At 33.5% G+C, this 22,369-nt stretch overlaps 3 protein-coding genes and 1 long non-coding RNA gene across 9 annotated transcripts; 2 read left to right on the top strand and 2 right to left on the bottom strand.

The window, feature by feature from the left end:
- Positions 1-1,191: 1,191 nt before the first annotated feature.
- LOC110409488 (Tetratricopeptide repeat (TPR)-like superfamily protein) lies at positions 1,192-4,850 on the bottom strand. Its single transcript, XM_021418844.1, has 2 exons — positions 1,773-4,850; positions 1,192-1,494 (listed from the first exon to the last, which is right to left on the bottom strand). Exon 1 carries the CDS (start codon positions 4,794-4,796, stop codon positions 2,253-2,255), a length of 2,544 nt encoding a protein of 847 aa, XP_021274519.1. The 5' UTR covers positions 4,797-4,850; the 3' UTR covers positions 1,192-1,494; positions 1,773-2,252.
- Positions 4,851-5,518: 668 nt separating this feature from the next.
- On the top strand, positions 5,519-6,608 carry LOC110409499 (uncharacterized). 2 transcript variants are annotated; one of them, XR_002444573.1, is made up of 3 exons: positions 5,519-5,733; positions 5,805-5,880; positions 6,084-6,608. It is a non-coding gene; the product is annotated as an uncharacterized LOC110409499 (long non-coding RNA). The 2 variants fall into 2 exon arrangements; XR_002444574.1 differs by having other exon boundaries at positions 5,972-6,608.
- A 2,504-nt stretch (positions 6,609-9,112) lies between these two features.
- Positions 9,113-14,073, top strand: LOC110409495 (shikimate kinase 1, chloroplastic). 3 transcript variants are annotated; one of them, XM_021418853.2, is made up of 11 exons: positions 9,113-9,448; positions 9,604-9,887; positions 10,880-10,938; positions 11,175-11,229; positions 11,322-11,394; positions 11,791-11,878; positions 12,737-12,819; positions 12,920-13,052; positions 13,148-13,226; positions 13,532-13,596; positions 13,675-14,073. In XM_021418853.2, exons 2-11 carry the CDS (start codon positions 9,668-9,670, stop codon positions 13,735-13,737), a joined length of 918 nt encoding a protein of 305 aa, XP_021274528.1. In that variant the 5' UTR covers positions 9,113-9,448; positions 9,604-9,667; the 3' UTR covers positions 13,738-14,073. The 3 variants fall into 3 exon arrangements, with proteins under 3 accessions (XP_021274528.1, XP_021274527.1, XP_021274526.1); XM_021418852.2 differs by having other exon boundaries at positions 9,536-9,887; XM_021418851.2 differs by having other exon boundaries at positions 9,114-9,448; positions 9,599-9,887.
- A 115-nt stretch (positions 14,074-14,188) lies between these two features.
- SKIP6 (SKP1 interacting partner 6) lies at positions 14,189-17,727 on the bottom strand. 3 transcript variants are annotated; one of them, XR_002444571.1, is made up of 3 exons: positions 16,357-17,727; positions 15,013-15,140; positions 14,189-14,737 (listed from the first exon to the last, which is right to left on the bottom strand). XR_002444571.1 is itself a non-coding variant. In XM_021418850.1 (2 exons), the coding sequence occupies exon 1, from the start codon at positions 17,473-17,475 to the stop codon at positions 16,378-16,380; it is 1,098 nt and encodes a 365-aa protein (XP_021274525.1). In that variant the 5' UTR covers positions 17,476-17,727; the 3' UTR covers positions 14,739-15,140; positions 16,357-16,377. The 3 variants fall into 3 exon arrangements, 1 of the variants encoding a protein (XP_021274525.1); XR_002444570.1 differs by lacking the exon at positions 14,189-14,737 and adding an exon at positions 15,966-16,152 and having other exon boundaries at positions 14,739-15,140; XM_021418850.1 differs by lacking the exon at positions 14,189-14,737 and having other exon boundaries at positions 14,739-15,140.
- Between the last annotated feature and the right edge of the window lie 4,642 nt (positions 17,728-22,369).

Raw genomic sequence — 22,369 nt, 5'->3', positions numbered from 1 at the left:
CCGTCGGGCTGGCTCGATTTTAAAACGGGCTTAAATTTTTAAGCCCGGTCCATCTCATATTTTAAAAAAATGAGCTGGCCCAACGGACCAAGCCCATTTTGACAGGTCTAGTAAGCAGCTGGATTACAGGTCTTCAATTCGTTATATATAGTCCATTCTCCAAAGATGGTGTCCTGAAATCTTCCAACTTGAAAATTCTAGGAGAAAGATTATCAGCTTTGATATAATTCAAACTAAAAATATGCTGGCAGATTGACTTCATCTTTGGCTTCTTTTTGTCATCTCTGGTTATTAGTGGACAGCTACGAATCCTAAGTTCTCTCAACAGCCATATCTCTATGCAGTCTGGTTTGTGCTTTGCCTGAAAGAATAGTCTTTTATTATTACTAATTAAAAAAAAATGAGTTGGGGTTTGAGTTACTAAAGGAAGTAAGGAACCGTTGATCTTGTCTAAAAGTCTAATTTAATTCACTTGGTAGAATCAATCCTTTAAATAAGCAAGGCTCAGGTTAAACAGGTCCCAGAAATAAGGAGAAAACTAGATTCACTTTCATTACTACTTTAACCCTATACAAAGTCAACCATCTTGTATTTTGATATTGCCTACTGAGTTTGTGTTTTAACAAGAATGCCTCAAGACCCTTTTCAAAACAGCAAGAATTATCACCACTCAAGCCCAAAATTTCTTCCTAGGACAACATGCACGCTAACCATCATCATTTCAGCGGACATTTTGACAAAGTTGCAAAGATACTGAAGGCTTTTTTTTTTTTTCTAATACATCAGTACGGACAGAAAGCCACAACTGTGAAATAAAATAGACAAATTAAACAAAACAATGTGATTGATACTAAGAAAACCAATCAAAGAACAAACTTACGTCAAAGCTGAACCTACAATATCATTACATCATCTTGTAATTCTAACTCTATCTCCAATGACTATTGTTACTCATAGATCTAACCGAATGGAAAGAAGACACTACTTCTGCTAAAACATAGGGTTGAGGGACATCAAGAATTCAGATAGATAAGGACATAAAGTAACGAATAGATGACAACTGTTTTCATTGTATACCAAAGAGGCTATGTTAGTATTCTGCTTTGTTTAAATGGAAAAAGAATAATCAATATCCATCTTTATTTTCTCGAGCAATACTCAAAAAATAACAGTAATAAAAGGTCACTTGAACTGCCACAGAAGCACTACTTTTGCACTCATTCTGATACCTTGACTTTGAAAGTCTAAGTTCAGCAAGTCTTATCCTTATAGTCCCATCATATATACATCCAACAAACTCAGAATTTTCTTCCTCTTTGGCTATTTTAACCTTGAGCTCACAAATTAGTGGAAAGTAATGATCAAATACATAAAACAATGTGGACATAATTAAGTTAAGCAAGGGCAGTGAGTACCAACGTGTTTTGTGTACCTCCTTGTTGCTCATCTGTGAAGAACAAAACTTTCTTTCTAAAGCCCCTCTCTTCTCCAATCCTTAGGCCATTATGAAAATCAAATTAAACAAATCCAAATTCAGATTCCTTGTCTTTGTTTTTTTCCCACACCAAATAAAGTAGCAAGAAAAAGGGGCAATTTGACCTGTTTATGAAGGCCATGACCTTCAAGTAGACTTATAAATGACCAAAATGGAATTCTTTAATGCATACCTAAGCTTAGCAATCCAGCCCTCATCAGCTACTAGGAACTCAGCGAATATATACAAAAATGAAAGTTTACACTTAAGATCCTTTTAGCAAGTTCATCCAACTTACCTATTATTAATTCCTCAAATCCTCTCTGAAGTAGTAATTCCATCAGTAGGTAATTGCAGCATCTCTGCATTTAAACTACTCTAGCCGCATCCAGATGGCCATGGCTGCCAAGCAAGGAAAGTAAAACACCCTTGATAGCACACCCTAAAAGATTGAGAAATTGCACCAGCTTATATCTCAAAGCAACAACTTTGAATTGCCAAAAGATACTAAAGTCTGGTAGTCTGCTAGATGTCCCTTTGAGCTCAGTTTTTAGAGTGAGCTGCATAACAAAGAACTTCAAACTTATTTGTCAGCTACACTGTAGGCACAAGGTCATCCCAACTCTGTATCAAGAGTTTGGCAATAAAAGGCACATATCAAGCCCCTTATTATGCATAATATGTCACTTGAAGCTCGATATATAGGATGAGCTGCATAACAAAGAACTTCAAAGAATCCATTTGTCAGTTATGCTATTCCCACCAGATCTCATCTCAATCATTTATCAGGAGTGTTAGCAATATCAGGCACATATCCAGCACCCTTGATATGCATAATCAAATTGTCCAGAACTAAGTATATTAAATTGGCCTCGTGATGAGTTCTATCCCTTGCAATAAACACATTAGTCTCATTATTAACTTCAATCCAACTACACCCAGGTTCTTTAAGTACACCTTCTAAGTCCATTCTCTCCCTCACCCTCTTAACATCTGCCCACATACCTTTAGATGCAAAAATATTTGAAAGTAAAGTATATGAACCACTATCTATTGGATCAATTGAAATTGCCCTTTCTGCTGCATATTTTCCCAATTCAACATTACCAGCAATCCTACATGCACTAAGTAAGGATCTCCATAACACTGCTGCAGTTTTTATTGGCATTGCCTCAATTAAGGCCTTTGCTTCATATAATTTACCAGCATGGCCCAACAGAGATACCACACAAGCATAATGTTCAATCCCCGCTTCAACTCCAAATGTAGACATTGACTCAAAGTGATGGAGTCCAAGCTCTACAAACCCTGCATGCACACATGCTGAGAGCAGACCAACAAATGTTACATAATTGGGTTTGATTCCTTCTTTAAGCATTCTTTCAAATATCTCAAGAGCTCCTTCAGCTTCACCATGATGAGCATATGTTGAGATCATGGAATTCCAACACACAACATCCCTCCAAATGGCAGAATTAAATGTTTTACAAGCATCTTCAAAGCTTCCACATTTAGCATACATGTCAATAATGGCATTTGTGACAAAGGGATCAGAGTCCATAGCATGTTTTATCAGCTGAGTGTGAAACTGTTGACCATGTTGGAGACTCGCTAGGTTACTTGAAGCTGTCATTAAGGCAGCAAACGTGAATTCATTAGGTTTTTGTCTTGATAGTTGTAATTTGGAGAAGAGTTTGAGAGCCTCTTCATTTTCCAACTGTTGCGTATAGCCAAAAAACAATGCATTCCAAACAACAATATCTTTCTCGTTCATCTCCTCAAATATATATCTTGCATCTCTAACATATGAACACTTTGAATAAACATCTATTAGAGAACTTCCAACAAATATGTCCAAAGATACCCCAAATTTGATGATAAGGGTATGAATCTGCCTACTCAGTTCTATGGTACATAATGCAGCTGATGCACCAAGAAGGCTAACAAAAGTTAAAAGGCTTGGTGAGAATGACCTGAGTCTCATGTTGTGGAACAAGTCCAATGCTTCAGATAGCTTCTCCTTACTTGAGTATCCTTCAATCATCGCATTATATGAGACCACATTCTGATCACCCATAATGTCAAACGCTCTTCTTGCATCATTCAGTGAATAGCATTTTGCATACATATCTATCAAACCATTTGTTACAAAATCATCAGACTCAAGATTGGTCTTGATGGTGTAAGCATGCACTTGTCTCCCCTGATCAAGATCCTCGAGTGAACCACATGACGTGAGAACACTAGTGCAAGCAAAGCCATCTGGCTTCCAACCCAATCTGGTCATCTCAGAAAACAGCTTCATAGCTTCCCTGTCAAATGAATTTTGCATGTAGCCAGCAATCATTGTAGTCCAAGAAATAACATTTCTAACCACCATCTCATCAAAAAGCCTGCGTGCAGCTTTTAACTTACCACGCTTAGAATAAAAATCTATAAGCACATTAATGACGGAAACATCCATTTCTGCTCCCCTCCTCAAAACATGGCAATGGACCTGCTTTCCTCCTTCAACAAAGTCAAGCACTGAACATGCACTCAAAACACTAGACAGCACATATCTATCTGCCACAACATCAGTTTCTCTTATTTGGTTAAACAACTGCAATGCCACATCACCCTTCCCACTCTTAACATACCCTGTTATCATTGTCGTCCAAGTCACCGCATTCTTCCCCTTTAAACCATCAAAAACCAATCTCGCTTCATATATAAACCCACTTTTCGTGTAAAAATCAACCAACGAAGTCCCCACATAAACATCTTGATCAAAACCACTCTTAAATACAAAACCATGAATCTGAACTCCCATTTCACCTCCATCCCGCAACTGTATACAAGCTCGAATGACACTAGCCAAAATATACTCATTTGGACTCTCTTCGCAACTTCTTCGAAAGCCCAAAAACAAAATCAACGCCTTTTCATCGTACCCATGTTGGGTATACATGGAAACCATCGAAGACCAAGAAACCAAGTTCTTTTCAGGCATTCTATCAAACAGTTTACTCGGGTGGCGTAAATTATTACATTTTGAGTAAAGATTCAAGAGAATGTTTGTAAGAAAGGTGTCGGATTCCAACCCAGAAACGATAATTTGGGCATGGATTCGTTTGTAGTGTAAAATAGGATTGTCTTGGGAAGGTAGTTTTTGGAGGAGGTTGGCCAATTGGCGCCTTTTGAGTCGGGGTACAATAGGGGAAAAGCATGGGTCTCTTGGTGGAAGAAGAGCTGAGACTAATGTCGAGAAATTAAAGGCTTGTTTATTTGTTGATTTTTGAATGTGTTTGAAATGTAGTTTTAACAGGTAATGGTTTCTCATTTTCTTGGAGGGAGAATAGAAACTTCCTTCTCAATTTCAAGCCTTAACGGTCCAATGGAGTTTAACCTCGTGCCAAACACGTGACCTACCCATGGAAGATTTGAAGCTTCTTGAATTATTTAAAAAATTTAAATAAAATTTTATTTTTATTATATTTAATTAAATTTATGTATTTTTATTTTAAAATAAATTTTTATAATTAATTATTAATTAAAATATTACATATTATTTTATTTTCATATCAATATATTATTTTATTTACATGTGACATTAATATGAAAAATAAAAAATATCAAGTGATCATTTTATCATGTCATATCAATATAAATTAATATTTTATTTTAATAATTTATAATATAAAATAATATTTTAATTAATATCATTAATTATAAAAATTAATTTTACTCAAAAATAAAAATATAAAAAATTAATTAAATATAATAAAAATAAAAAATTATTTAAAATTTTTAAATAATTTAAAAACTCTTTAAATCTTATACTTTTTTCAATTGAAGATTTGCAGTAGGAAAAATAAATGTTTTATATTTAAATAAAGAATTTTGGAGATAAGTAATTTCAAGAATTACTCCGAGCATTTTTTTTCTTGTGCTCTAAATTGTAATTTAAAATAAAATAAATTAACTGATTAAAATTTTATATTTCATATTTTAAATTATAAATTTTTTTTAGGAAAGTACGGAAAGGAGATGGGGCGTGGAAAAATGTTGGGAGAGGAGAGATGGTGCGTGGTAACGGGCGGCGTCATTTGGTTGAAATGCTAATCAAATACAAGATGTTCACTCTTCAATCGCCGATTTGCCTATTAGCAATGACCTCGAAACGTACGAGGAAAACGGACTCCTCGATGAAGCTTGACGTTAGGGTTGTGATCGTTGCGCGTCCACTGATCTTGGCCGCAAAGCTCAAGTACTAAAAGGTCTGCCATTATTTCAAAACTCGCATTTATTTCCACTCTAGTTATTAAATTGTTTTTAATTTTTGTTGTAGCTTTGGAAGGAGTCGAGGCAGTTCTCCACAAGGCGGCTCCTAACCGTGGATTAATAATTACCAGCCTCATCATTGGGTAATCGTTCGAGGAAAACTATACTTTCAGAGTTTCGGAATCCATTTGAATTTTTGTTTAATTATCGTTATATTTTGATTGCAATTTGCAGTGGCTAAAACTGTTATTGAGGCTTATCTACACGACCTCGCCCACTGTCGTTTTTTATAGGGTTCACGGAATCTTCATTGGCAATGATTCAGTTTTTAATTTTTATTTTCCAGCATAATTCGTACTCAGCGACGAAGGCTAAGGCAGAGGTAATGGTCATCCAGTCAAAGGGGAGTATGGGTGTTATGAACGGAGGTGGTGTCGAGAAGAGAGGTCTCAATGCCATGAACACTATCTCTATTGTCCTTTCCATTTCATTGTATTAAATTTTATGCCAAATTTAAATCTTTATGTATTTCTTAAAAAAAAATTAAAAATATTTTTTTTAAAACAACTATTGAGCATTATAATTAGGATTTTAGGAAACATTGAATTGATTTTAAACTTTTTTGAATTGAGGAAAAGATTTTTAAATTGATTTTAGAGTTTTATGAACAGAATTAAGGGTTTTTTGAATCTGAGTTTAAAGTTTGTTGAACTAGTTTTATGGTTCATTGAATTAGATTAAATTGGTTTAAGGATTTCATCAAATCCAATCGAATTGATTTAAGGGTTTTTTGAATTGAGTTAGGATTTGTTAAATTGATTTTAGGGTTTGTTAAATCAATTTTAAGATTTGATGAACAAGATCAATTAGGTTTGGGGATTGTGTTAAATTGATTTTAGAGTTTATTGAATTGAATTGAATCGATTTAAAGGTTTTTTAAACCAAGTTTATAATTCATCAAATTGGTTTAAGGGTTTGTTGAACTAGATCAAATCAGTTAAGGTTTTTTTAAATTGAATTTAAGATTTTTTTTAATCGAATCGAATAAGACAAGTTGAAAGGTTTCTTCAATCAAATTAAAAGTTTATTAAATCGGTTTAAATTTATTGACTCAGTTTAAGGGTTTATTGAATTTATTTTAAGATTTTTTGCACCAAGTTTTAGAGTTTACAGAACCCGTAATTGTTCTTGATTTATTCATGGAATCAATTTAAGTTTTTTGTACCAAGTGAATCATGAATATCAAGTTTTAGTTACTTATAAAGACGGGTTTAGCGACTACTTCTGGCATCTTGAAACTGTAAACCAATATATATATATATATAAAATTAAGAGCAAAACATCTAATGAAAATAAAACGCTAACAAAAAATTTGAAACCTTCAAAGTCTAATTAAAATTTTTTTAAATAAATTAAAAAAACAGAAAGATATGAAAAAAAAATAAAAAAACAACAACAATAGAAACCATGAGAGAATTGGAAAAAAAAAAAACAAAAGAGAAAAGGAGATCTGAAATAACGAATGACACCGAAAACTTGAAAATATCAACAATTTATTGAAATAAATGAAGTAGAAAAAAGAAGACGAAAAAGAATTAAAAACACAAACTCAAAGAAAATAAATTTAAAATTTTATTTTAAAACCCACGTTAAAATATATAAAATGACTTTAACACCTTGTATGTTAAAATCAATATACTTTAAATTATAGTAACTTTTTAATTAAAAATTTAGACAATATAAAGAAAAAAAAATCTAAAACTTCTTTGATCATTACCATATGCGTTGCGCAAAATTGAGGGCACTTCACAAAATTTATTCACCCAAGCAATTCGGATTGAAACAATGTGCGACACAATATAATATAGACGTTCTAGATTAAGGACCACTTCAAACTAGTTTTGAAAATAAAAAAAATCCCTATTTATCATGAGAAAAATGATAAAAAGTTTGAAATTATATTATTTTGACTTATCCGAACAAAACATTTTAAATTTTTATGATATAATATTTGAAAATTTTTTAAATTTTTTAAAAAATTATTATATTTTAATTACATTCAATCAATATTTTATATTTTATTTTAAATAAAATAAACATTTATTATTAATTATCATTAATCAAAATATTACATAACCTTCATATGATTTGTTAATTTATATCACATAACACTGACCTGACATGTTATAATAAATGATAATTTGATATGTTAATACAACATAATGATGTTGTTTTGTGCAATTTCACTCTATATTATGTTACATCAGTTAAAAATGATAATTAATTAATAATTAATTAGTTATAATAACATATTTAGTTTAAAATTAAATTATACAAAATTAATTAGATGAAATGGGAAAATAAAAACTTATTTATTTATTTTAATATTCAAGAGTTTCTATTATGTCACTTTTTATTCTTAAAAATGTATAATTTAAATATATTATCATTATTTTTTAATTATAATTTTAGACAATTAAGTATAATCTTTAATCATTAACCTGCTCAATATGATAAATATAGTTAAAACACAATTGAAAAATAGAAAATATTAGGGAAATGGCTTTAAGGTGTGTATCAATATTATTGTCATTAAATTTTTATTCACTTAATTATAATGGGTAAAAGAGTTATAGACATATAAATATAAAAAATATAATAAAATTTAATGATTAACTGTAATTTATTTTGATAAAATCAATTTACTGAGTATTTCTTAAAATATGATAATATAATCAAGCTTTTATAAAATATTTCTGCAACAAAACATTACTAAATAATCTAAAAAGAATTTGAAGTGAATGATTACAAATTGTTTAACTTTTTTTGTTTTTTCATAAAATTAGGGAATTCATTTATTACTAAGATGACTTTTCCTAATAAGCACAACTATCTATGTTCAATGTACATAATTATCTATTTTTCAACAAACATAATTATTTATTTAAATAACTCCTGAACAATTATGATTGTTTAAAAGATTTTCTTTCTTTAAATCTTATTGTTAAAAATATCCAACAGATAATAGCTCATAACTTTCAATCCTTTAATTAATTATTGTTTATCACATCTGAGCATATAATTCAATAATGTATTTACCTAAGTGATCCGATCATAAAACTTAATTCCAATCTCAGAAAAACAAAATTGTCGGCCACCGCATGGCCATGGACCATGACTCGATCCCAGTGAAAATGTAGGAACATCCGGTCAAAATAATAGTATCCCAAATTTAGACACGTGGCAGAACGAGAATCCGTAACAACTACCCCTGAATAATTTGCACATGGATGTCACCCCTTACCTTCCCTCTCTCACTGCCTCCACTCGTTTCTTGTGCAAGTTTAGTAGTTGCCACCAAACCCCCTCATCCCGTCACGGAGGTTGGTGGGAATGCCCTCCGTCCACGTCATCATCGCCACATTATCTTCTTTTTCTTTTATAGAAAAAAAAAACCATAATTCCAAAAGATTTTCTTATTAATTATTATATCTAAAAATTTATTACATCCAAGTTGTAAAAAAATTCTGCACAGTGTTTCCAAGTCCAAAACCCCCATTTTAAAATGAGCCAACGATCAATGCCAGAAACAAATTGCATATTGAAGAAATTATATAAAAATAATTTTAGTAAAAAAGAAGCGCTTACCGCTTACCAGAGAGTCAGAGGGCAACGCTCTTCACAATTCATTTTCTCTATTTATTTTTTGAGGTACGTGAGCTCCCATTGAAATTCAATTTCTTAATTTTGTTAGATTAATTATTATTTATTATTTAATATATATGATTATTCCTGCAGTGCGTGAATTTTCTCTTGAATTGAATCCGAAATTTTCTGGATTTTGTTTTTTTTTTAACAAAGAAAAGGAACTAAGAATTTGTCGGAGAATTTATTGAAATTGATTAAATCGAGGGCGGTTGGAGGTTGATAATGGAGGCAGGAGTTGCACGGTACTTGCAGTATCCGACATGGATTGAGTCGGAAAGTTTTGGGAGAAAACCGACCGGTTCTTTGCGGTTCGGTCGGAGACTATGGGAAGACCAGAAGGTACGGGTGGTTGTTTCGGCTCACTTTCCGGTTCAGGCGTCTTCTAGTCGGAATAGATCAGTCTCTTTCGAGGTTTCCTGCTCTTCTTACAAGAACTTTTCAGGTGCTTAAATGGAAAAATTAAAATAAATTATTACTGTTTTTAATCATGTTATAAGTTCATTTATCATATTTTACAATGTTTGTTAAGTTATTAAAGTTTTTTTTTTTTTTACTAATTTTGTTCTATGATATGCTGGAATTTCTTAAATTGAGCAAAATCTATGGTATCAAATTGGGAAATAAAAAGGAAGAAAGAGAATTTTATGAGTAGGATTTTGTTTTCCTTGTTTGGAGATGCAGATGCTTTGAATTCAAATCCAATTTTTAATCAGAAAGCTTGAAACAAGACAATCATCATTTCTGTGTCTTTGAAATGTTTCACCAAATAATAGTCATTTTTTAGTCCAACTGTTAGGCCTTGCTTGACAAGGGAGAAGAGAAAGGTGGATTGATAGAAAAGTGAAAGGAAAGAAAAAAGAAAGTTTGTTTTTTTATTTCTTTCAGTACCGTCCTTGGTCTAAACAGGAAAGGAAAATAGAGAGGAAAGAAATTTTAATGCCCTTTTCTGTTCAGGTAGAGAAATTATAGGAAAGAAAATTTGAATATTTGATGGAATGACACTGTAAATTTACAACTTGCCCATTTTTTTTCATTTGCTCTCTCATAACCCACCTGATTTGGTTATATTGGTTTTGTGAGCCTAGATAGAAATAGTTCTTTTCACCTATTGTCTTTTCTTTCACTTTCATCTACTCTGAAGTATGAGCAGAATGCTTTTTGTTTCTGTTTTTCTGCCAATCTCCTTCATTTTCTCACTTTTCTGCTAAGTATAAGAGATTTTGGATGAAACTGCCATTAGTATGTTGATGTTGAGATTTTGATCCAAAAGGAGAGCATCACAACTCAAAACCTAGGATCCCTATTTCCCCCCATCTCTTCCAAATACACATACTTGAATTGAGCCCAGGTGTTTAAATCGACTATGAGATTAAGAAAATTTAATATACAAATGACTGAAAACTACAATTTTTGTTTCAAAATATTATTTTGTAGCCTCAACATTGGAAAGTGGAAGCTTTCGTGCACCTTATGATGAAGCTTTAATGTTAAAGGTAAGAAATAATACCCTGTTATATCTTTAGTTTTTTGGCTCATAAAGTATGTTAAGGTTCTTAGATACTTTTTTATTTTGTTTTATCTTTATGTCTTCCATTTAGTGTTTTGGAATCTATATCTGTTAAATATTTTTTTTAGTTAAGGTCTAAAACACTAAGAATGGAAGCTTTCTTGTTGTGCATCTGAAATTGTTCTGCTAGTGTATCTTACTTCATGTGAATAAAATTTGCAGAATAAGTCACAAGAGATTGAGCCATATTTAAATGGGCACAGTGTATATCTTGTTGGTCAGTTTTTCTTTTGTCCAAGTCCTTCAATTTTATGTAGTCACTGACTTGCTTTCTCTGGTAGCTAAACTTTATGAAATGTGAATATGCAGGATTGATGGGCTCTGGAAAAACGACAGTGGGAAAGATTCTATCTCATGTACTCAGTTATTCATTTGTTGACAGGTTTGTGTGCCCTCTGATTGAAATGTTCATTCTCCAATTAGATACTGGAAAGAAGAAAAATAATATGCTCAAGCTACAGCAAACACCTCTCTTTAATTTCCTAGTTCTTCTCAGTGTCGCAAGTGGTCTTTTGTAATTTTTAGTGTGGAATTAATTCTTTGGTTCCAAGGAGGGGTCTTGGACTATGCATCATTTGAATAATTCAGGCATTGGTATGTTCCCAATAGACTCCACTTTCCAAAGGGGATTTGGTCTACTCTAGATACATAATTGTCTAGGTTAAATATTGCAGTAGCAGAATTCTTTCCTGGATGTCTACCAATGTCCAATTTAATGGACTTCTTAACAGGTTTTCTAATATCTGTCTCAAGAATGTCTTTATGTTATAATTTTCAGTGACGCATTAATAGAGCAGGAGGTAAATGGAATGTCTGTAGCTGAAATATTTAAGCTTCATGGGGAGAGTTTCTTCAGAAAGAAGGAGGTTAGTCAGATAACTCCCGCTCTTTATGCAAATATGCTTGCATGTCTTCAATGTTATTTGAATTATTAGTTATGTTGATAATTCATGTAGAAAAAGTAAGCCGCTGTAACAATGGGTGGGATTAACTGTCAATATTTTCATGGCAATTCTTTTTGGATCAAGTTGGTTTGAGTTTCATTTTTATTTGAAATTTGATATTGGGGCATAATGCTTTTTATTTGAAATTTAATTGGATTGGTTTGATTTGAGTTTATTTTCTATTTTAAATTTAATTTAATTTATCTTCTTTATCTAAAACTTAACGGACATGACAAGGTTGATACTTAAAAGGGTGCAATTATCACAACAATGATGCTTGCTTTTATGTTCTATTATTGAAGATTGTAAACTAGTATTGGTCTCACTAAAGCATGATGTCTGCTGCTGTCTCATGCAGGAGCAGATGATATGAGTTTCCATCGTAAAGAAGACCGAATTAAATTTTTCTTGACATGTCAAAAGTATGAAAATTAACATATCATGTCAATAGGAACCTTTCTATTCTGGCATTAGTTACAGAAAATTATTGCAGACATGGAAATTAGACCAACATTTGAAGTTGGTTCTGGCTAACATGACCATGTGAGTTTCACTAATCTGAAGGGGAGCCATGGCAAATTTCACTAAGTTGAACCACTGATTTTAGTCTCCAGTGTCACTTATTCTAAACCATTGCTTATAATTACTTTGAGGAAACAGTACCAATTGTACCTTATATCTGTTTGTCAGGAGATAGTAGAATTAATCTGTGTACATTCTAATATATGTGCACATTTCCAATTGAATAAAAGCTTTTATATTCTTCTTCCTGTTTTCCAGTCTGAGGTATTGCGGGGGCTCTCTTCAAAGAAACAACTTGTTGTTTCTACTGGTGGAGGTGCGGTTGTACGGGATCAGAACTGGTACAGAGGAATTTAATTGATTTAGGTTCTACTCTCTATGGGTTCGATTTTCTGTTGTGTCTGCTATAAAAGTCTGAAACTCTTCTATTTGGGTTATCAGGGACTATATGCAGAAGAAGGGGATTAGTGTCTGGTTAGATGTACCTTTGGAAGCCTTGGCACAGAGAATTGCTGCAGTAGGTACCCATTCTCGCCCCCTCTTGCATCATGAACCTGGTGATCCATATACAAAGGTAGTCCATAGCTGATTTTATTTACATTCCTTGCTTAGTCTTGGTATCATATCTTCTAGTGCATTTGAGTTTTTGACATTTTGACCCTTTTACAGGCTTTGAAGCGTCTGTCTTATCTTTTGGAGCAGAGGGGTAAAAATTATGCTAAAGCAAATGCAAGGGTTTCCTTGGAAGGTTGTATACTTGAACCTGTCTTAAGCTTATATGGTTTATATTTCTATTGTCATTACGTTTGGACAAGATCTTCTGAAACTGAGTGCATTGGTGCTCATTTCCTCCAACTTGTTTACATTTTCTGAAGATACAACATACTGTGTGATGTCGTGGGCTTTCTTTCTTTACTTGTTTTTTTCCGTCCTATTCCCCTTGTATCTTCATTGGACATGGCATGTTCATGCTTGTGCTGCTCTAGTGTTTATGTTTTTTTCCTGCCTATGATTTTGCCTTTAATAACCCAATTTTGTTCCAATTTTTTTCAGAAATTGCAGGCAAACTAGGTTATGCACATGTATCAGATCTTACTCCAACAGAGATTGCAATTGAGGTCTCCCTCCCTCTCTCTCTCTCTCTTTTCCTGTTATGCAATTAAGATGCTGGCTAAATGGTTTTATAATCTTGTTAGGCATTGGAACAAATTGAAGGGTACCTAAAGCAAGAAGGTGGCATGGCCATTGCAGGATTATAGTTTGGACAAAGCTCTAAATATGTTGCTTGAATTTCATCTTAGTTGTAGCATATATATAGCATGTCAAATGTTTCTAGTTTTTCTAGGGCAGCACTGCCACCATGCAGTGCATTTGCTTACACAACTAAGTTGTGAAATTCCACATGTATTGCGCTAATGATGGTGCAGTTGTATATGTTTGCCCGGTCCACGAAACCATAATTGTTTCATTGAGACAAAGGCATTCTTCAGCGTTTTCGTGCTGAACCTGAACCAAGTGAAAACTGGGCTCTGTGAAATGTTGGATGAATTTTGGCTAATTGACAAACTGGAAATTCCTTTTTTTTTTTTATTATTCTTGTTGTAATTGTTTCATTTTCCAAATGAAATAATGTAAATCATCTTCATGGATGGTCCGTGCGCATGGCCCCCAGCTCGTTAACGGCGTGTTTGGTAAGAGGAAAAAGGAAGGAAAATAGTTTTCTTTCCATCCTTTTGTCCCGTCAGTAGAGAAAGAGAACTAGTTTCTATGTAGAGGCATTCTGAGATAATGACAAGAAAAGTAATAATATTAACTTAAAACTTTTATGATTGGAGCTGTTCAGCATTTACCCTGTACAAATGGGGAAGCTTTTGTAAGCAATTCCTTTATGATTATCATAGTTATTGCAATTCTTCATTGGTTTAATACAATCATTGAGTGGAGGTGTTTATAGGTTCTAACTACTTTCCACCCATATAATTAAAGTAAAAAGACTTGTAGCTGACTACAGTTTGGGGAATGAAAATAGTGCATCTGCGAGAGTTGTCTACTAACATGGCTGCCTAAAAGCTACTTTAAATGAACCATTACCTTGTGTATCAGAACTTAAGCAGAAAAGCTACAGATTTCATGCATTGCTCGAATTCAATACAAGATGAAGCCGAACAGAAGACATTGATATGAGGCAATTCCGGGTCCGAGCTTTTCCCATTAGCATCATACCATATGTTCATTCAATTACAATGAAGCACAAAAGACCTAACAGAAATTAAAAATGATAATTATCAGCACATAACATGTTACAACTTACCATATGTTCCAACTTCCATCAATTCATTACAGACAAACATCAACAAGTTTCTTAGATTTTAACATATGCAAAGCATAAGTTGGCAAGGAACAATATCGACAAGGAATCACTAGTCACATTGTACAACAGACACACAAGGAGTAGTTAACTCCCTTTATTTTGAATGGCTCAGACAGGGCAATAACTGTTATTTCCAATTGTAAATTGCTTTGAGAAAAGTAACCTGAGCCAAAGGAGAAACAATTTCGCAGGTCATTGCGATGTCATTCCAAGGAGATAACAGCTTAATGCCACAATCATATTCATAGGGCTCAATCTGAAGCTTGCTCCCTCTGGCTCCACATATTCCCCCTGGTAAAGAGCACAACATCAGTGTTACATCAACGAACAGCATAAAAAAGGTAACTAAGAAAATTGCAACCAGCAAACTATCAACAAGGTGATAAGTAAATAGCTTTAAAATTTTGAAAAGTTGATCGCTATAGTCTAGAAGATGACCAAGATAATACAAGCAAAATTTTGACAAAAATAGGAATAAAGATGGTATTAATAGGTCCCACTTCAAGAGTTTCATTCTTTGGTGGTTGTAAATGACAGGTTTTTTCCTGATTTATCAGACCATGAATCAGTACGAGCAAGCAAGGAGGTTAAGAATAGAACTGCCAAGAAGTAGCATGAATAAGAGGTGGTAAAACAATATACTCCTCCACGTTACTACACCAATTTCTCCCTAAAATTAGAAGGGACATGGCGAAAGGGATGTAAATATCAACTGAAAGGCCTCAAATCTTCTTTCTAATCTAGTTATGCCTGCAACAGTAAGATAGCCTTAACCCTTGCCAACAGGATATCATGTAAAATCAGACAAAAATGACTAATACAAGAGAAAAATTTACTGCCTTCTTAGTCCAGGTCCAATAGTTTGTGAAATCAATTTCATCTTAATATCAGAAAAAGTATGAACTATGCATCTTTCAAATATCAACATAGCACAAAGATAACAACAGCATAACCATCAATAATTCAAGAACAATGTTCTTGATATCCCATTTTGTGTCTTGACCAGATATCTTTAATTTTTTCAGAAAGTAGATATTAGTGGTAAAAATTCAAAATGTGGCAAGTCCAGGTACAAAAAGAACAATGCGTATGTTAACCACAGAGGGTAGCTATTACCATATTTGATCTACATGCCAAAGAGAAAGGGGTGGATTTTGTCTTGATAAAGAAATTGGAGGAAGGGGGTACACATGACTCATGAGCTGCAGCCATGTAGCACAATCCTAAGTCCTGAAGCTTTACAGTTGCCACATATTGAATATACCATTTTTCAGGAAACAAAGGAATTGGTGATACTGAGTGCCTGGATATGCAGATTATAATCGGTAATTAGTTATACAAGGTTAAAATGTTAGATGAAATTTCAGGATGCATGATGACTGTTAACAACAGAGAATAGTACATATTTGTAATCTGCATAACCAGGGTTCAAGATTGGGTTTATGGAAAAAAAACATCTACTACAACAACAATGCAAAAATCAAAGAATTCAAACCATAAACTTTACCAGACAATCCTCCATCCAATCTCACAACGTAACCGCCAAACAATGCACAATGGAAGATCTCGTAGGAACTGTAAGAACAACATCAGACCACTCAGTTCTGCCCCACAACTCCCCTCCTTCATCCTTCTTCACCTCAATCTCCGCGCACCAAATCTCCATTTCCTTGCTACCTCCATTTTTTGATTCCCAAACAACTATCAACTTCCCTCCCAAATTCGCCATCGTAGCACCGCATAAAAACCTCGGCAATTCTTCCTCCAACCCTTTCAACTCCTTCCAAATCCCTTCCTTCACATCATACCCTCTTATTTTCCCCAAATAATCGTAACAAAACAAAACCCCATCAATCACACACGCTCTTCCCCTCCACCCATTATCCAAATCAGTGTCCACCGTTCCCCAACTCCCACTTTTGACCTCATAACAAAGTCCATGTCTATCCGCCATTGCATAAACTTTCCCATCAATAACCGCGCTTGCATGCATCCATTTATACCGGATTTCAACGGGACTCGGAACCGCATTCCATTTCCCCGTTTTGGGATCGTAAACTTCAGCCCAGTTCTTCGACCGAGCCCAATTATCAACCACGCAGCCGCCGATGACATAAATTTTACCGTCAACGACTCCGGCGGCGGCAAACTCGCGGGAAACATGCATGTTCGGAGCTGGTTCCCAAGTGTGGGTCCGGCAGTCAAGGGACCACACGTGTGAAGAAGGGATGTCCGCTATGGAGCCTCCGAGAACGTAGATTTTGTGGCCGAGGGAGGCGAACGAGGAGCCGGCGAGGGAGGTGGAAGGGATAAGAGGGAGAGGGACGAGGATATTTTTGAGACTTTTTGGTTTGGTGGGATTTTGGTAGAGAGTGTAGAAGCGTAGGACAGGGCTGGTGGGGAGGCGGAGAGAGATGTAAAGGAAGTGTTGGGAAGAATTGAGGAGGGAACGAGTGGTGTAAAGGAGAGGGGAAGAAATGAGGGATCTCATTGATTTTGAGACTAATGAAAGAATTGGGTGGTAGCATCTTGGGACTCGAGCTATGATGTTCAAAGCCACGTCGTCTGGCAAGGATGGGATAAGCGACGAGGGCGGCGTTGGCTCCACGGTGGTGCTCGTGGACATGGGTGATGGTGGGTAGGGGAGTTTTGATGGGTAGAGATTAGTAATAGTTTGGGAGAGTGTTATTACTTTTAACTGTCAGTTGCTGGCCTGGCTTTCGGCTCAATAATTATAGTTCTCAGGAAGCCATTGTTGAACTGAAAAGAGACTGTTAAACTAAATTAAATCTAAGGAAACGGAAGGTTTTGTTTTGATGATAATTGATAAGAAGAGGTTCTGACATTTTGTGATCTTCAAGTTCATGTTTTTGTCAAGTGTGATTCTCGTCTAAATATTTTTATATTGATTTGATAATTTATTCATTAAGCAACCCCAAAGTTGCCATTGATTACTTGTTAAGAACATAGGGACGATTACGACAACAAAGCCCAAATCAAGAGAGGCCGAAGACTTAAGGACCTACCTTAGCAATGCTTGGGCCAACATCAACTGAAGCCGGAAGCTATGCCAGACCATCTTAGCACAACATTGGGTCAACTTCGAATCAGCCTAAAGCCAAATTTTCAAAGGTTCTTAAAGCCTCCGAGCAAGCTCACTAAGATCGAGACCAATCCATCCAATTCTACAGTATGTAGACGAAGCCCACTCTGCATATTCATGTATAATAACTAATTAACAAATACAAACTCAATTCTCATGCACTCACAAAATGGCAGCTCGCTAAGATCGAGACCAATCCATCCAGCTCATGCACTCGCTCGAAACCAGATGGCAGGCAGCCATTGAAACAACCTCCATTATAGCAGCTCTTTTCCGTCAAATATTCTCTTTGTGGAGACTGTAGTTTAATCGAGGCACGTTGCATGGTATGCATGCAGCTAATTAAGGTCAGAGACGATCCATCCAGCCATAATCCCCCATCGCTAGCTGTGACAAACCTTGGGTTCAAGTTGTATGGATCGGAAGCCCTTTTTCGTACTCACAAGACCGCATGCCGAGGGCTAGGAATCAATCATTTCGCTCACTCATTCCTCTAACGTTACTGCATGCACTACACAGGTGTGATGGAGGGAAATTGTTTTACACTTAGCCCTCCAAATGCATATTCATTGGCTTCAATTGGGCATACATAATCTCCACCGTACGACTGTAGTCATAAGAAGCAGAATTTATGCAGATACATCTCAAGCAAAATGCAAACTTACGGCCATTATTGATCATCCATACAATCTCTCGTCAGCGCTTTCACCTCCATTGTATACTTGTTTTGCTCGTAATATCATTGTTTTATTGCAGGAAAAATAAGTTTGAAGCCCATTTTTGCCCATAAATAAGCCCTTGCAAAATTAAAGACAAGTGCCATCAACAAAAGCCAAGAACTCTGCCAGTAGCCAAGCAATAAATTTCCCCACAGCAACTTATTATTTGTCTTTCTCAAAACTTTTCATTACTTTGTTTGATTTCGCCAACATTATCAGAGGAAACTGGTCTTCATATTTATGGAAAAATTCTCTCTAATAAATTAATGTTTCTGCTATCTGTTGGGTCTTTATTATGGCTAACAAGTCTTATTAGGCATCCATTCTAACTAAACAAACTTGAAATTTCTGCAATTTGTGGGGTCTTTATATCAAGTGACATCCCCAATCCTCCCCCATAACTGAAATTGTACCAGCTAAAATTTGTCTTTTTGGGACATGATTGGTAGATATTTGTGAAACAATTGCTTGTCACTGTTTTTTTCCAACAAAGAAAAAGAAGGATCTAGTGTTCTGTGATTGACTCTGACAATGATTCATTAATTAATTCATGAAACATCTTTGACAGCTTTATAGAACTTTCCAAGCATAGTTGGGTTGTACTTTCGTACTTTAGGATTTAATGTCTTTGCGTGCGCCCTCAGATCCATCACTGTGCGGGAGACATCTCACGCGTTTACCCCTCTCCGATCAGCATCCCTGCCTCGAGATGCGAGCACCCGCACCCCCTTCTCTCTTTTCCTGCTTCTGCAAGCCAGCTGTTTCTACGTCTACTAACACCCTCTTGCTCCTCACAAAATTACATTTTAAAAAAATAAAATTTAAGCATGAATATACTTTTCATGCATTAAATATCATTTCTTATAAAATAAGAACATATACTATGTCATAACTTATTTATTTTATTTTCATTTAAGTATATTATTTTTATGTTATACATTTCTTTTTTGTTTTGTTAGAAGAAAATATATAAAGAATATTAAAAAACAAATTTAACATTTGTATTATAATTCATTTGTTATCATGAAATTAGTAGTTGGTTGATAAGGTTTTTTTTTTTAAACCAATATATGATTTCATCTATTATAAATATATAATTAATAATTTTGATATTTTATTTAGTTAAGTGTATATTTGTATAAGCATATCTTATTTACCATATAAAAATCAATTTACACATTTATATTAAGAATAATTGTATAATGTTTTATTTATTATCATGAAATTAATAACTGATTGATATGCTTTTTATTTAAAATATCATATATGATTTTATCATTTATGATAATTAGATTTATTTTATTTTTTTTGCTTTTCTAGTTCAAAAGACGCTCTTCCATCACCTTTCTCACTCTCCGCCATCATCGTCGCCGCCAATTACAGCACAAACCATCAACGGGTCAGCCCGAACCATCTATCAACCATTTTCTCAAATTTTTTTCTTGGGGCTTTCAAGTATTTTTGGAAAATCTTTGAGTAAAAGAACTCCTCTGCTCTTTCTCTCTCTCTCTGATCACTGAGCCCATTTTTCCTTTGATTTCTCTGATTTGTTTTCTGTCTCTTCTCCTTTCTTTCTCTTTTTTCTTCTGTTTCCCTTCCTCTTTCCTTTCCTGTCTCTGCCCAAAGGATTTCTTCCTCGGCAGGCTAATGGTTGATTTTTGGGATGAAAATGCGGTTTCTCTTTTGTGATTTGTTGGATGAAAAGTTTAGTTAAATATGGTTTGTTAATAGTCAGTTTGGTTTATGGTTTTGGTTCCAGAATTTATGGTGGGATGGAGTCTTTGATTTTTGTTCTGTTTTCTTAAAAAGATCCTGCTTTTCCCTCCTTCCTTTCTACCCCCTCCATATATCTCTGATCTAATCACCTGCTCCTTCCCCACTCTCTCTCTCTCTCTTTCTAATCCCTTCCTCTCGCACAACCCTTACTCTCCCGAATCTCTCTCTCTTCGTTACTTTGTTTTCTCTGCCGCGCTCTCTCATATTCTAATATGTTATTTTCACCCAAAAGCCATAGATTCACCGTTAAAAGCTTTCTTTTAGTGTTTTTATTAAAATTTTATAGTTTTCTTTTAAGTTAAATAAATAAATTATTAATAATTAAAAAAGTATATATTACGTTATATGTTAGTAATATAATATTAATTCAATAAATAAAAATTTCATATAATTATGTTATAATTTTTAAATTAACATACCATTGTATTATTAATTATAATATACTAATTAACATAAATATGTTATGTTAATATTACGTATTATAAAATAATAAATCATATTATAATTAAATTAATCATTATTTATAAAATTTATTTAATTTAAAATTGAAAATAAAAATATAAAAATTGAACTAATAAAAGATAATGATTTATTTAAATTTTTTAAAATGATTTAAAAATTGTTTAGATATTACGTAGAAAATTGTAAATGATGTCATGTGTCAGGCCATGGTAGGCACGTGGCAACTCACAAATAGATTTTATGCATAATAAACCGTCGAGAATTACTTTAATATACAGGTGTTGACTTTCAAGTCAATGTAATTTAAACCTAGTAAAATTGTAGAAAATTTCATTACTGCCCTATGCAAGTAAATGACTTGAGTTAATAAATTATATATATATATATATATATATATATATATATAGACATTGTTAAAGCTACAGAAAATGAACAAAAAGCCAGTCCAAGGGGAAATTAGTTCTTATATAGTTGAGATAGGATTCGAATGTTCATGTGTTCTTAGAGATTATTTATCCTTTATTTGCTAAGAAAATAAATGGATAATGTAACAAATTATAAGAAGATAGACTCTTCAAAGGTGTATTCCGTTAATTAATTACCATGTAATCAATTGTTCCAATTATAATATAGTTTTTATAACTTTGTTTTTACTTTAATGCAAACCATTAAGAAAAAGAAAAGTGAGTTAAATCCGTGGATAGTTGTATGTATCAAAGAATTGAAACTGCAATAAAACTATTATTCATCTTTGATTAAATGTAATTTTTCCATTGCATTTTTTTAAAAAAATTGATAAAAAATTATGATAAAATAAGATTCTGTAACAAGATTTTACAGAATTTTTGAATTCATTTTTGAACTAAATTAAAAAATTTAATGATAATATTACTCCTATTCAAAGATGGATTAATAAATTTAATACATCACTTTAGGTAAAGTGATAAATTTAGAACTTATCGTAAAAAATTGTAATTGTCTCTTTGTTTGTGTAACGTGATAATTAGACAAAAGAATATTAATAAATTTAATATGATTCAAAATTTAAGAAAATTGAATTTATTTGGTACTACATGGAGACATCATATGACAAAATTCATTGTGAGAAAGTGCTAATCGCTAAATAGTATAAGTTAAAACTAGTATTGTTTTTAACCTCTAAAGAAAAAACTAGTATTATTTTTTAATAGAAAATTCATTACAGTTATGTTTTACGCAGGATAAAATGTTAAAATGTTTGACTGTTGGACTATTAATAGAAATAAAAATTATTTATTTATTAATTATACCTTGTACCTTGTGAGTACTCGAACGCATGTACATACTATGGATGGCTGAATGGCCAAATTAAATGTCTCTTCCATTCTTTTGAAGTTATGCATAGAGATAGCATGCCACAACGTTTCACAGAAAAAGTGTGAAACTACTACTCCCACCATTACAGTTACAATTAACTCATG

This window comes from Theobroma umbraticum, unplaced genomic scaffold (assembly GCF_002168275.2).
Source record: "Theobroma umbraticum cultivar Fairchild unplaced genomic scaffold, ASM216827v3 scaffold_44.0, whole genome shotgun sequence".
In the NCBI taxonomy this organism is placed as follows: domain Eukaryota; kingdom Viridiplantae; phylum Streptophyta; class Magnoliopsida; order Malvales; family Malvaceae; genus Theobroma; species Theobroma umbraticum.
This window is presented reverse-complemented; position numbering and strand designations above follow the sequence as displayed.